The sequence below is a fragment of the Ceratina calcarata genome, unplaced genomic scaffold, assembly GCF_001652005.2.
Source record: "Ceratina calcarata isolate Rehan_Ccalc_2016 unplaced genomic scaffold, ASM165200v1 scaffold576.2, whole genome shotgun sequence".
Taxonomy (NCBI): domain Eukaryota; kingdom Metazoa; phylum Arthropoda; class Insecta; order Hymenoptera; family Apidae; genus Ceratina; species Ceratina calcarata.
Window position 1 is genome coordinate 347855 of NW_017176973.1, and position 15738 is coordinate 363592.

The window sequence follows — 15738 nt, forward strand, 5'->3', positions numbered from 1 at the left end:
ATATTACGCTCGTTGCTAAACAGGCTACGCTATTACATTCTTACTGAGTTGGTCTAAGAAGCAGCCGCTCGGTGAACGCAACGCTTCTGATCAAAGACTATGTTATCCCCGGTACACGCTCGGCTACATCTCTGATCATGCGGCTCTAATTTTCTGTTGATACGTCCATTGTTTACTAAACAGTGTTATGCTAATGGATCGATGATAAATCACTCAGCATAAGCTCGTTAAATGACGCGTATTATTAGGAAATTAAAGAAACATATCGAAAGTGGAAAGATTCACTTAGAATTATTAAATAATAAATTAAAATCAGGTAAACTTGCAGCTCAGGTATATTTTATAGATATAATTTATTTAACAATTTTTATATAGTTGTAACAATATTACATGGGAAATTCTTCTGACAAGCAGTATCGAATTAAATCGAAGCCAAGAATACTGATTTGTCTTCAAATCAGATCAGCGCCAGTAATTTGCACGTGTCAATGTCGCTTTTGGATTAAAATCGAGTCTACGCGGTGGTCATGGCTATGCGTTACGATCGTTGTTTCGGTTGACGTGTACACGGCGACACGGGACATGACAAACTGAATACACTAGTTATTGTTCAGTTTATACATACGTACACATATTACGGTGGGATCAGTTCGACGTCAGTGACCACCGCGCCGGACACCCGGATATGGACGATTGCCGATGGTGAATCTTTCGCGCGACCGTTTCGCCCATCCCTGTGTGCACAATTCAAGTACAATAACGTGAATATAATGCAATTCGACGCGTTGGACATCATTGGTTCATTTTCAACCCGATAAACATTGTTGTTAATAATTCATTCAATCGGTAAAACCGAATGTCATGGGTGTTTCAGGTCTATCCCGGATATTTGGAACCGTGAATAATAAATTCCACGTACAATCTGATTAGATCAGAATGCGTCAAACTAAGTTTTATGTTTGACTACGATCGAACGAGTCTTATCACGATCGGAAGATTCAGTTCACGCTAGGTATGGATTTGCGTCCGCTGTTTGGTGGAAGTAGTGGTAGTACTCGACCATAAACGAGCCACAGGAATGTGCGACGGTTATGGTCGGACATACCGATGGACGGTCTGTCATTCTTGAGGAGAGAAAAGAATATTTTGGTGGATTGTTGAATTAGTTGAATTTGAAGAAGTTAAAATAAATGAGATTATATGCATATTTCCTATTGTCAATGCAAACTGTAAATTCTTTACACGTTTGATCAGGAACGTGAAACAAATTTTATTATAAGTAATTATATAGTTTTGTACAGTTTATTATAATTTTATTGATATTTCGAGTTTAACTAAAAAATTTTATACAATTTCTATAATTATAAAATAAGAAATATTGTGTAACTTTTATTTAAAATTCCATTTAATTACTGTTTTAATACTGCATGTAAGAGAATAATAATAACAGAAGACAACAATGAAAACTGCGAACCTTCGTCCTGTTCTTCGTTTTTTATCCTGTCATGTGTAAAATGGCTAGTCATGTCTTCATTAGAATTTCCTGGAGTTCATAAAACTCTGTCGCGCGGAATATCTAATCGTAAATAAGAAGTGAAATTAAGAAACCTGGAAGAATAATGCAACAGGGACAGGGACGACAGAAAGGTAGGGGGCAGAAATGAGAACGAAGGCAGAACGGGGTCACGCCGGTATCAAGTGGTGGAAACGACGAGCTTTTGCGGGACAGGTCAGGATCGGATATCGGCTATGATTTTATGTTTTCATTCCAATTATGTATATCGAAGACGGGGAGATTCGACCAACAGGAAAAGAGCTATAAAATTTATTTCATAGTTAAGTTACTATATGACGATTTCAGAAAAACATTTGAAAATGTGGTAAGTGAAATGAAAGCTCGTAAAATAAAATATTGACAAATCATTATGTGTATGCAGATAATAAATTTGTTTAAAATTAATTATCAACTATTTCTTATTATATATGATACAATTTTTATTGTTTTATGTACTACGATATGAAATGTAATATTTATGTTCTCTTTTATGCAATTTTCACTTTAATATTATATTCAAAGAAATAGCTGTTAAGAATTGGATGCGTCGCGCCCAAGATAACAGCAACCATAATCGAGTTGTTGTAAACTCTATTTCTTATTATATATGATACAATTTTTATTGTTTTATGTACTACGATATGAAATGTAATATTTATGTTCTCTTTTATGCAATTTTCACTTTAATATTATATTCAAAGAAATAGCTGTTAAGAATTGGATGCGTCGCGCCCAAGATAACAGCAACCATAATCGCGTTGTTGTAAACTGCAAAGAACAGAATGAGTGGAGAAAGGAAACGCGTAAAGATTATCAACTGCGACGTGGCTGATGCGCCTTATTTCTTCCAACAGTTAATAACAGTAGTGGACAAGGCATCTCTCGATTCCTTGAGACAGAATTAGAACTGCTCATATGTATATTTCATTAATGAGAATACGATGAAATGTGTTTCCGTTTATTTGGAATTTCATTTTTCTCGGCGTTTCCGCAGAACTACCATATCAGTGTCCGACGAGTGACAGGACTTTTCGCAAAGTTTATTGCTGGCCATCAATTGGGACAGCTATTCTGGCATTCGGTTCACGTTGTTTCTTCGCGATCGTAACATTTATTGTGGCCATTTATAAGAGCGCGTGAAACGCGAAAGAGAACATTTCGAAATGGTATCAGCGAGCGAATACTATAAATCGCAGCCCGCACCGATGATATCTATATTAAAAATCACACAAATGTTATTACTGCCAGTAATATAATGTGTATATAATGAATACTTATGCAGAAAAAGTTTTTAAAATAAATTATATCAATCAGAAAATACATACAAACATAATAGTGTAAAATGAAATAAGGCAAAAGAGGAAATAATAATTCTAAACAATATAATATAACGATGGTGTTTCATTTGTGTTACAGAGATACTGAAATCGTTGTGCAAGGAATTTTTACCGGTAAACGTGTCTGCCATCCTGTACCTGATGAATTACGAAAAGTATGGCCGCAGTACTGCCAGTGCTCAATACTTTCTACAGTTAGCCGGTTACTTGGGAATTCCAGTGATCGCCTGGAACGCGGATAACTCCGGATTAGAGCGGGTGAGTCGTTCCTCCTATTCTCCTTTTCTATTTTCAGTTTTCCTCCTACAAATTGTTCAATGGCGAACGACTTCGCTTGGAGAAATATTTTATATAAGCTCCTGTTCAAAAAAGTATGCGTTTCAAATGAATCTCTATCGTACATTTATTTTCTAGATTTATTATTCTATTGACAGTTCGAAAGAATGCTCTTGCATTTGTAGTTGTATTATTTTAAATAATAACACTGTAACATGATTAAAATTCCATCTATGAACATGGTTAGTCGAATCTATGAATCATTATACTATACAAGTAAATGCATGTATTACAGAATGTTTGAATTATAGTTTCTAATAAATTGAAGGCAACGAGTTCTCTAAACTCTGTTCAGTATGCAATCTATTTTAGAGATGATTTGATTATGGTTAACCAAATCGTGTGATTGACAGTGCCAGAAAATGTCGATTGATTTAACAGTCGCTAACAATATGTTCGTTAAGACCATTTCATAAAGCGCGTTGATATCAGTCTACGGTGTTTTAGAGGGCCTCGCAGAGCAATCTGCAGCTGCAGTTAGCACCGTCGCTGGAGCATCAGACCGCCGCGATGCTGAGCATCCTCGAGAGGTACAAATGGCACCAATTCAGCGTGATCACCTCGCAGATTGCCGGACACGACGATTTCGTGCAGGCGATACGGGAGCGAATCTCCGAGATGCAGGACACCTTCAAGTTCACGATACTGAACGCGATCCTAGTGACCGACCCGCGGGACCTGCTCGAGCTGGTCAACAGCGAGTCCAGGGTGATGCTGCTGTACGCGACCAGGGAGGAGGCAGTCAGGATCTTGGCAGCGGCGCACGACTACAAGATCACCGGCGAGAACTACGTATGGGTGGTGACACAGAGCGTCATCGAGAATCTGCAGACGCCCAGCCAGTTCCCGGTTGGAATGCTCGGTGAGTAGAACTGAATACCGCCCTGAGTACATAGCGGGACTCCGGCGGATGGTCGAGTTGGATTTAGACATTCGAGCAAACGTGAAATTTTCATGCAATATTCATACCGTCCGTTGTGGTCATTCTAAGCAATTTGAGAATTTCGTTCGAGAGAATTCGCTTGCTAAGTGGTTTGAACACAGAGATATTTGTATTGTAAGAGAAAGTATTATAAAATCGTGAATGATATCATGTCCATATTAATTATGCAATAGCGAAATAGTTATTGAATTAAACTTTAAAAATCAAATCAACATAATGTTCTGCAGTGGACAGAGGCTATAATACAAAATATGTACTTTTTAAGATATTCAACATTTGTACATAACATTGTAACCGAATTTCGATGAAATGCTTAATGGAAGCCGAACAAAAGTACGTTCTATCTATTGGAAAATCAGTCGATAGCCACTACCTGATATTCTACGCGAACGAGGTACATAGGAAGATGGATACATAGCTACTATGTACATATACGTATACATGCTTATATATATTCGATGTGCTCGCAGAATAGATTTCGATGAATTTATTCCTCCTAGGAGGGTAACCTCGCCGTAACGGGATCTTGAGTAAAGCATCAATTTCCGATTTCCGTGATTCTCACCCCGCCGTTGAACGTTCTTTTCAAAGCAATCGTTGGCTACTCAAAATATCGAATCCATCGCCATTTGACCTTAGCTGAGACTCTAATGGCAAATCTCTTCCATTATGTTTTAATCGATATTCATTATACTATATCATTTTAATGATTTCGATTATGAATGATCAAATGATAGTAACAGCTTGTTATAGTTCTGACGTTGTAGAAAGAATTTTTGCAACAAATCAAAATATAATCTCTTTATAAATTTTTCCACTGCTGAATTTACAAAGATCGATTATTGTAGTTACCAAATGAATAAAGAATTTCCAGTAGAATATTTTAAAATGCTGGATGCAACATTGATTATTTATTAGACAATGGGACACAATAGGAAACAATCTCTGCGCGAAACTTTTATCTCCCTCGTATGTAATTTCGTGAATTGTAAAAAGGATACGTGCGCAGCGTAATAACGTCTATGGAACGAAATTACTGTAGTAGCCGGACGACTTTTCTCTAATTTCCATTAAATCTCTCTTTTCCCATTTCGCAAGTCGACGTTCCCAGATATTTATGCTTGGTCAAGCTGGATTCATTTCCTACATCATGTTTACGTTTCCTTTCACAAAATTTCAATAGCGTAAACAAATGACAACAAATAAAAGTTTGTATTTGTAATATTAAATAAATTGTTCATTGATTAAACTTTAAAATTATTTTATTTTTATGTTCAATTATTAAATTTATGTTCAATTAAATAAATTTACATTTGTATTATAAGGGACCAATATTCACAATTATTTTCAAGAATATTAAAATCAACATTTCAGAAAATATCTACTTGATATTATATTGTTTTTATTTATTACAAGAATCTATAATTATTTATCTAGAATTTCTGTAAAAGTAAGATTTTTTAGAAAGTTGATAGATATTAACGGTGAATTGTCACATAAATGAATGTCTGTATGACAGAAAACAGTCCGGATTTAATACCTCCTCGAGAAAAACGCACTATAATGATGTCGCCTGGCCGTCTGCGCGGTAAAGACATTGAGTTACGTGAATAGGGGTAGAGAAAGTATGAAAAAAATGATAGAGGAAAACGGATATCCCGGGAGACCGTCGGATTGGTATTCGTGAAAAAATGTCCTTTTCTCTGGGATTTCGGCCGTGAACGGCACCCACGCAGCGGGCGGTCATGTGTTTGTATATACGTGTATAGATGTGCATACAGTCGATTTTCAAAGCCGCGTGTTCTTGTCACCGAAATATCATATATCATCCAAAGGAAATATAGAATGCGGAAACGTTGCGCTGAATCCAAGGGCTTGGGGCGTAAATAGAACATGCATTAATTGCAGAAATGTGTACGTGCTTAACGAGTACGGAAATTTTAAATGACAAATCTTTCTCAAATATGCAAATCTTCATCAAAGCAATTTTTAGAATTATGTAATAATATTATAACTCTCCGTATAAGTGTAGCTCATTTCCTTCATGATCAATCCCTATAGCATAATAAAATCTGTACTGTGTATTGGATAAAAAAAGTTCACACAATCAGTTCTTTGCTAAACTATCATCTGAATCATATTCACAATTTTACATCTAAAGTATAACTCTTGCTTTAACACCTCTAGTATTATTTTTTCTACGTACATTTTATATAACACGTCATCCTAATTTTTGCAAACTGCAAAGCACTGCCTGCATAAACACAGGCATACATAATTCATACGTCATCATGTACAAATTATCACAAATCTCCATTTATATTATAAATTCTGTGCGCCGTCGTACCAGGCAGTCATTTCAATCAATATATAGCAGACAGTAACTTTTAGCGTAAAAAATGAAAAAAGGGCGAAGGGATGAACGTTCAGTGATTTATTTGCAAGAACATGGATCGAACGTTTACGCTCTATCGATCATATCTCTTGTTCTAACGGCCACTCGATGGAGAGTTGTTTCGAAAAGAATTTAATTAAATCCACCCGAGCGAATCCTGTCTGTCAACCAGTCTGTCCTTTGTCCTGCGTTTTGCTATGGATACCCGTGCCGATAAGCTTCAGCTCTGTTCATAATTGAGTTCCTTCTGTAAAAGTAAGATTTTTTAGAAAGTTGATAGATATTAACGGTGAATTGTCACATAAATGAATGTCTGTATGACAGAAAACAGTCCGGATTTAATACCTCCTCGAGAAAAACGCACTATAATGATGTCGCCTGGCCGTCTGCGCGGTAAAGACATTGAGTTACGTGAATAGGGGTAGAGAAAGTATGAAAAAAATGATAGAGGAAAACGGATATCCCGGGAGACCGTCGGATTGGTATTCGTGAAAAAATGTCCTTTTCTCTGGGATTTCGGCCGTGAACGGCACCCACGCAGCGGGCGGTCATGTGTTTGTATATACGTGTATAGATGTGCATACAGTCGATTTTCAAAGCCGCGTGTTCTTGTCACCGAAATATCATATATCATCCAAAGGAAATATAGAATGCGGAAACGTTGCGCTGAATCCAAGGGCTTGGGGCGTAAATAGAACATGCATTAATTGCAGAAATGTGTACGTGCTTAACGAGTACGGAAATTTTAAATGACAAATCTTTCTCAAATATGCAAATCTTCATCAAAGCAATTTTTAGAATTATGTAATAATATTATAACTCTCCGTATAAGTATAGCTCATTTCCTTCATGATCAATCCCTATAGCATAATAAAATCTGTACTGTGTATTGGATAAAAAAAAGTTCACACAATCAGTTCTTTGCTAAACTATCATCTGAATCATATTCACAATTTTACATCTAAAGTATAACTCTTGCTTTAACACCTCTAGTATTATTTTTTCTACGTACATTTTATATAACACGTCATCCTAATTTTTGCAAACTGCAAAGCACTGCCTGCATAAACACAGGCATACATAATTCATACGTCATCATGTACAAATTATCACAAATCTCCATTTATATTATAAATTCTGTGCGCCGTCGTACCAGGCAGTCATTTCAATCAATATATAGCAGACAGTAACTTTTAGCGTAAAAAATGAAAAAAGGGCGAAGGGATGAACGTTCAGTGATTTATTTGCAAGAACATGGATCGAACGTTTACGCTCTATCGATCATATCTCTTGTTCTAACGGCCACTCGATGGAGAGTTGTTTCGAAAAGAATTTAATTAAATCCACCCGAGCGAATCCTGTCTGTCAACCAGTCTGTCCTTTGTCCTGCGTTTTGCTATGGATACCCGTGCCGATAAGCTTCAGCTCTGTTCATAATCGAGTTCCAAACGCGCTTTATCGTAATTCTGAATTTACAAAAGTATAATTGAGATTTATATAGAAATTGTATTTAATGAACGACAAACAATTTTATGCAATACTCTTCACATTTTATTGTACTTATAAAATTAACCGATTAAACTAAAACATGATACATAGTAGAGTCATAGTATAAAAAAAAATAGTAGGTCATCAACAAGAGTCAATTATTAGTACACTTCTTGACAGAGTGAACCTACTGTTTTATCTTATACTGTGGTAAAGTGCTATATCTTTCATATGAAGCACTTTAGACGAATATTGTACTTCGTGACAAGAATAAATTATTATAACTGTGATTAACATTATTTCTCATTTGATTTGGTTCTGAAGGAGTTCATTTTGACACGAGCACGGACAGCCTGGTCAGCGAAATCACGACCGCGGTGAAGGTTTATGCATACGGAGTGGAAGATTTCCTGAAGAATACGGCCAACAGGAATCTGAGTCTGAACACTCAGTTGAGCTGCGAGGGAAGCGGAGAGTCCCGCTGGAAGACTGGCGACTTGTTTTTCAAGTAATTACCTGTTTTTCTTCAGACCTTTCTATTTATCTGGCTTCTCTCCAGAATTCCATTTTACGTCCAACGATTTCTCTGGAAATTTATATTTGTATTTTCATTTGTTTGGACATTTTGAAACGTTTTTTTTTTATTTTACGATTCAGAAAATAGTTATTTGTGTTCAAATATATTTAAGAGATATCAAGTATCACGAGTATCACGAATATTGTATTGGAATTTTAATATAAAATGATATGTGTCGATATGTATTAAATAATATATATCAAATTCTATAGATTCCAAGTATCATTAAACGCCATATTTTAACAGAGCGGTCTTAATATACTCTCATTAAAATCACAGGTATTAAAAGACAGTCACAATTATCCAGTACAATTGTCAGTTTCAATTATCGCAAAACAAGAGTTTAATTAATCGGCCAAATTACGCCGTTACGGTTATTACGAAGCTACATGTGTATAGTAAATTCAACAATTAAATGATGTTAATATATATGAATATATATGACAATTCTGGTTAGATTAGTTACACTCAGAGTACGAATAACAATTATATTCTCAGGCTTACTATAATTTGTTGGGACTTTCGCAATATAAAATTCAATTTTTCTGCAAATTATGAAAATTGGATATACGTGTTTGAACGTTCGTACTGAGTCCAGTGTTATATACTGTTGCCTCTCGGGATCGCTTCTAATTAAAGTGTAGACTTTAGTGGACAATTGACTAGCACCCGAAGCGAGCTCCATTATTCATGGACCAAGTAAGTGGCACCTTCTAAATGAGAGGAATTAGGAACTTGAGACAAAGAAAAATAGGAATAAAAGACGAAGGGTAATTATTCATCGTTACGAAGGTACGGGGTACATTTTAAATAGCGGAGACTCGTTTCCCTGGGTGATTATAATAATTGCAAACAAACTCAAAGTAACGGTAGAGTAATAATTACTTTTAATAAATGCACTCTGTATAACGTTAAAAAGCCACCTTATTAATCCCTTAACGTATAAAAGAATTGTAACAACCTTTTCATGTCAGAATTATAATAGTCTCTTGTTTTCATATTCATACTTCAAAAAGTATTTGTGAACCTTTAAAACATGTGTGCTTTATGCAAAGAATAATATTCACATATAAGAGGGTCAATCATCCATCGTTTTTAATACATTATTATATAATATATAATATATTATTAATATATCACATTTCTAAAATTCTGTATGCAATAAGCTTCTGTTTTAGACTTAATACATTTTTTAATTACGACGTACACTTAAGACTGGTGAATTTACATATTAAAATTAAATCATGCCGACACGTTGTTTTTAAAGGAGATTCGCATTTCGACTGCACCCAGGTACTTGAAGAACGTCTCGGTAGAGGGTGATCAGGGTAAGCCGAACGTGGAATTCACTCAGGACGGCGTTCTGAAGGCGGCCGAACTGAAAATCATGAATCTTCGTCCGGGAGTGAGCAAACAACTCGTTTGGGAGGAGGTGAGTGCTAGAATTTCCACGAGCTTTCGCTATTTTCCGCGCGTCGTGAACTTACATTGGAAAAATTTCGCGATTTCCGCCGAGATATTTGCTACCTCGAGATCGAGATCGGACCTGCATACGAACGTGCTCGCGTTTCTCAGAAATCAGCAGTAAAATATAACGTGGACCCTGAGAGATTCACTGGGTGGTCGCGAAATCGAAGCTGGGAAATGTCCTATTCGTCCGCGGATATGCAAAGAGAAATGTCGATGAAAAAACAGGTTGACAAAAAAGATTCATATTTTATCCAGTCCGAAGCAGACGGATACTCCGAATAATTCTGCATCCGCTTGAGAGAGAAAATGAGTACTTTATTTATTCATGATTTTTCATGTATCGACCTTGCAAATAATTACTAAATATGAATATTCTGATTAATGATGTGATATCTACTGATTACGAGTAAAAGGACAGAAGAGTGAAAATAATGGCAAAACAATTTTATGAAATGTTCGAGAACAATAATAAAATGGATGCAAGAAATGAATACATGTATTTGAAGAATTTGAAAATTGCCATTGTTTTCCACGAATATCCAGAATCATTAGATTTTCACACGTTAACACTTCCAAACAGTATAATATCAAAGCGTTGTATTATTAAAAAATTGCTAAATAAAAAATTCAGTTTATTCAATTTGAACTTTTAAAATATAATAAAATCCGAAATAGTTAAATAACGCTGGGGGCAGTCACATTAAAATATTATACGCGTATAGATCGTCAATTATAATGATTGGCGGTGCTAGGTGGGCGAATTATGCGCTTTCGGTTGTGGCTAGAACGCGAAACTTCGTTTTCTAATGGGTGCATTTGACGTTTAATTATCGTCTGCTGGCGTATTGATCGTATGTACATAAATTCTGGCAGCTACCGGACGCTGTCATGCAAATTTTGCAGGTGATTTATCATCATTCATTTAACTGAATCCTAAAGAATCCTTCATGTACTAACAGGCTTTAATTCCTCTATCGTTCACAAAATTTGATATTTTATTCTTTATTCCAGTCTTTATTAGAAATTCTATTTAATAATTCTCATTAAATAAAAATGACACATTTCCAGAAGAAAATATTTTTAAATTATATAATACATCAATAGAGAGCTGGCATTTTTATTTTTATCATGTTGAATGAATGAAATCATCCACTGGAAGTATCATACTGTAACTTCATTGTTGCAGAAACATTTTAAACGGATATCTCCTAACCGTAATGGACATTCATTGGACATCTCTCAACGTTATTGAGATAGTTTGCTCCCATCGGGCCATTCATATTTCATGAAAGAGAACTCCTCCGTAAAACCGTATATTTTCTTACCGGTAAACCATGCCTTGGTCACAATTTTATGAATACCCCAACGATCACGGAAATGTGGCTGTTGAATAAATACAAAGCTTGCTATCTCCTCCTCAAATTACGTAGGGAGGCATCATGAAATTTCATGTAGTTATCTTAGATCCAAAAATAAATCCTCTGTTTTGATTTACTGTTCAATGAATGAAATTTGCCGTGGTAACATTAAAAGATTTCCTTTCATGTCCTAGGCGTGACTACCGCGTTATTCACGAGTTTCCACATCCGGCGTGTTTCATTCAACCAATTCACCTCGCTTTTTTGGGAAAAAGGGCTTTAACCCTTTTGAAAGGGCGACAACCCTTTCAGGATACTGTGTGATGTTATCCTTGTCTTTTCATTTGATCCGGAAAACGTTTTTTACGCGGCGTCAATGACGAGGATCTCGGCCAAGTCAGCCGAGATTAAAAATGTCCGTTTAATTGCGACGGTCACTGGAAACTAGAAGTTGGACGCCTACAATTCACTGAATACGTCCATGGATAATTCTACTAAACCTGGCTTGAACCACCGCGAGTCTTTTTCCGTATTCAACGACTTCATCGTTCTTTTCTTTTCCAAGCTTCAATTTCCCACCGCTTTTCCTTTGTTTTTTATCGTCGTTAGCGGGATCGTGGCTGAACGTATTTTATAATGGAGGCAAATGTTTCTTTGGGATGGAAAAATACAAGAATGTACGATTACAAAAGGATGGTGATATATATTTTACACTGTTTCAAGAGTTAAGCATGTTTGTTCAAAAATCTTTTCGCAAGTTTACTTAATTGTTTAGGCTTATCTATAATGATTGACAGTATGGCACCAAATAATTAATATTAATATATCATATGAATTTATAATACTGATAACGGTTCTCCGTCAGGATTCAACTTTATTTTGCATTTGAAAATATTTCAAATGAAAGATAAATGTTGATCTCCCTTCAACTTATGTTCAAACTTGGAAGTCTTGTTATATTCGGTAGAATTTCCATAATTCTAATCCTGGTTACGAAAGTTCTTTGAATTTTCCCTTCACGTAATTTGCTTTAAAACTTTTACTATTTAAATTATTAAAATGATCGAAACTATTAATGATTTCGTATATATTTTTCCTTTTTGTAATATTTGATAGTTTTTCACTTTTCATCAAAAACCAAATTCACTATAATCTTTATAGGTGTTTCTTTTACTTTTCCACATATGTAGATTTTTTTCAAAGCGCTTTTAGGGATCGATCCAGTTAGATTTAAAGCTGTCCCCCATATTTTTTTCATTTTATTTTTTGCTCTCTGCGGGTATATTTCTCCTTGCGGTCTTATTTTCTCTGATATGGCGCCGCTTCGCTGTTTTCGTTACCGGTTTAGCCTCGCGGCCGTATCGTTCGTACACTTTTTTCTAAAAAATATTTTTGTTTTTGAGAAAAATATTTCATTTTTATTTGTTTCGTAGAGTCAATTGGTTTTGCACCACATAATATTTTTCATACGTTCCAACTTGGGAATGTGTCATTAATCAAGCTACTATTTATTACTCAAAGCAATATTTTATATTAACTGAAAGCAGAAAATTTTTTGTATACACTAATAATCGTACAAAACTTTTGACTCCATAACGCACCACCATATTGTTAAATTCCAGTTTTATTCTAAAGATGAGCTAACGAAATCAAGAATTATTAATTCTCGCTGCTAATAAATTTTTTTTAACTAATCTACGAATGTAACTTTTCAATTCAATTCTTATTTTGAAGTTAATTCATGAATAATAAGGAATTCTTCATTTTCCGTAAGGTTTTACTTTCTGTCAAATCGAACTCTCTAGTTGGGACACTCGAATTATACTCCATGCAAAAACATGCAGTCGCCGATTCGTCGTAACGTCGGGAACATAACGAATCTTCAATTATATCGGAGACACGTTCATCGATCTGTTACCAAGCAGAATTGTTTCCGTATCAATAATCACGCGTTTCCGACCGGTTGACACGGATAATTAAATTACTCGAAGGAGACCCTCGGCGCGATTGCTCGCCGTCCCGACGAAAAATGATAAATAGATTTCGAGGGGAGAATACGAAGTACGAAAGCGTACGTCCGAAATCGTTCTTTCGGCCTCGACGACCTCGCCAAACTAATTTCCGCGCAATTCGAGCCCCTACTTTCCCTGTCGGTATCGACAGAGCGCTAGCTGATTGATTGATAGCTACTCTCGACTCAAGGGGTGCGACTACACTGTGGGGGCAAAAATGATGCCAGGATGGAAGTAAAAGCGGTTCATTATGCAGAAATCGGTTAAAATATGTGAAAATACATGTAACTTAATTTTTTAGTAAAATTACCTAGAGTTTATTAAATTATTCTTATGCATGTACAAAACATATAACTACATATAGTATACATACGTATATACAGAATACAAATATGTGCACGTACAGTGCAGGTCCTTATGACGTTACTGTTTTGAATAAAATATTGAAAATGTTCATATGTAGCAATACACGTTTAGGAACATCGTACATTTTGTTTACCAATAATTGAAATCGATATTCGTGTCTATTATGAGAATCGCGTTTCCCTAATGATTCTTCGTGATCTCGAGTAAGTCGATTCAATCGTCAACGAGCCACCAGCCAAGTCAGTAGTCAGTCCTTCCGAGTAATAAGACCATTTACGCTCACGAGATTCGGCGCGAGGCGTGGCTACCCGCTACGTCCATATCCTAGATATTCCTGGAACCCGGACAGCATTCGACTTCCAATTTCATCGTCCGTCGATTTCCAATCAACGGTCACGAGTCGCCAAGTCCAGAAGGCGACGTTTTATTTCCCCCGGGCAGGGCCGCATTTAACACAGTATTTTCGCTCGCGTTCTTTGAAACACGGCTAATTAAACACCGAATGAGATTGTCCTTCAGCTTCCATTTACGTGCTATTTACTGTCGGCCGATAGCTGAGCGAAACTCAAGCCTCGCAATCGCTTCCAACATTTCATCGGAATTCGGTTTCACGTTTGATGCGAGATCTCGTTGAATCGTTTTCGCGGTTTCGAGAAAACGCAGCTCCGCGTTCGATCGCTGGCCGTGATACTCGTTTGCGGTCGGGAAATGTTCAGGAGCTTAAAGGGAATCCAGCAAAGAACTGCAGTGTAACGTCGGTTATAACGAAGGTTGACGTCGACGAAGATTGGCCTCGCGTGACGTCAGAAAAAGGTTCGTCGAGAGAGGAGAGAAAATTGTTTTGTCAGGGCGAAGCTTCGATTTTCCCCAGACCGATTGTCCCTCGGATCCGTTTACCGAGATTGCGTTCGCTGGTTTTCATGCGGGGTTTCGTAAAAGAGATTCACCTTTTACCTAGTCATCGGTCTCCCTTTGTTCAAGTTGCATGAATTGTCAGTTAACAGTCGTACAATATGGACATCATTCAGTTTTGTTATCACACTTTGCTGAAGTGTACTAAATGAAAATGTGAAAAAATGGAATACATGTAACAGTAGAACGAGAAACAAAAGTGGTATATCCGATAAATTAAAGTATCCATAAATTCCATTGGATTAAAAATATCCGATATTTTCAGTTATGTTGAATGGAAGAGAAATATCTCGCCGATTAAAATTTACGAGAATTAAACAATTTAGACCACCGTGCAAAACGATACACTCGAATCACTTTAATTGTCTCGTCGAAACAATGGCAGGAGAATAAATCTATTGCCGAAATAACGATAATGTTTTATGCAATCTTTATATAAAAGCCCTTGGAAAATTTACAGCTAAATTAAATAAAAGTATCTGCTTGTTGAACATTTTAATGCGCGTATTCATATCATCGGATTTCATTCACTTACGCTTCGTCGACATTATTTTTATTTCCTCATATGCCAGATGAATCTTGATTAAAAAACAGAGGTGACTGTGTCGAGTGCTGGTGATTTTGAAAAAAGTAAGCCGATCGATGAACGAATTTCCCGTATGGAGAACAAAACGTATCCGGATCGCGCTGTTTCAAAAGTCAACCGATTGTATAAAATTCTCATCAATCTCGATACGTTAAATTTACCTATTGATGGTTTTTTGGGCAAACGACTGGCAATTTTAACTATTTTAATCATGCTTTCTGCAAATATTTATCGAGCGGTCACATTCGAAAGATTAACGTTTTCAAACACTCATGTGGAAATGAAATAAATGGATGCATTTGTAGTGCTGTTTGTTTTTCGTATTTGAATGATTGCATTCAGGGAAATGATTTGTTTCTGTACAAACAAATATGTAGATCAATAATAAAACTGATGGTCTTAG

At 36.1% G+C, this 15738-nt stretch overlaps 1 protein-coding gene across 1 annotated transcript in view; it reads left to right on the plus strand.

The window, feature by feature from the left end:
* Nmdar2 (glutamate ionotropic receptor NMDA type subunit 2) overlaps positions 1 to 15738 on the plus strand; it is a 198351-nt gene that overhangs the window by 157269 nt on the left and 25344 nt on the right. Inside the window, 4 exon segments of the mRNA XM_026817405.1 lie at positions 2972 to 3150; positions 3676 to 4090; positions 8379 to 8562; positions 9925 to 10063. Of these exon segments, the coding sequence (XP_026673206.1) occupies positions 2972 to 3150; positions 3676 to 4090; positions 8379 to 8562; positions 9925 to 10063 (917 nt within the window).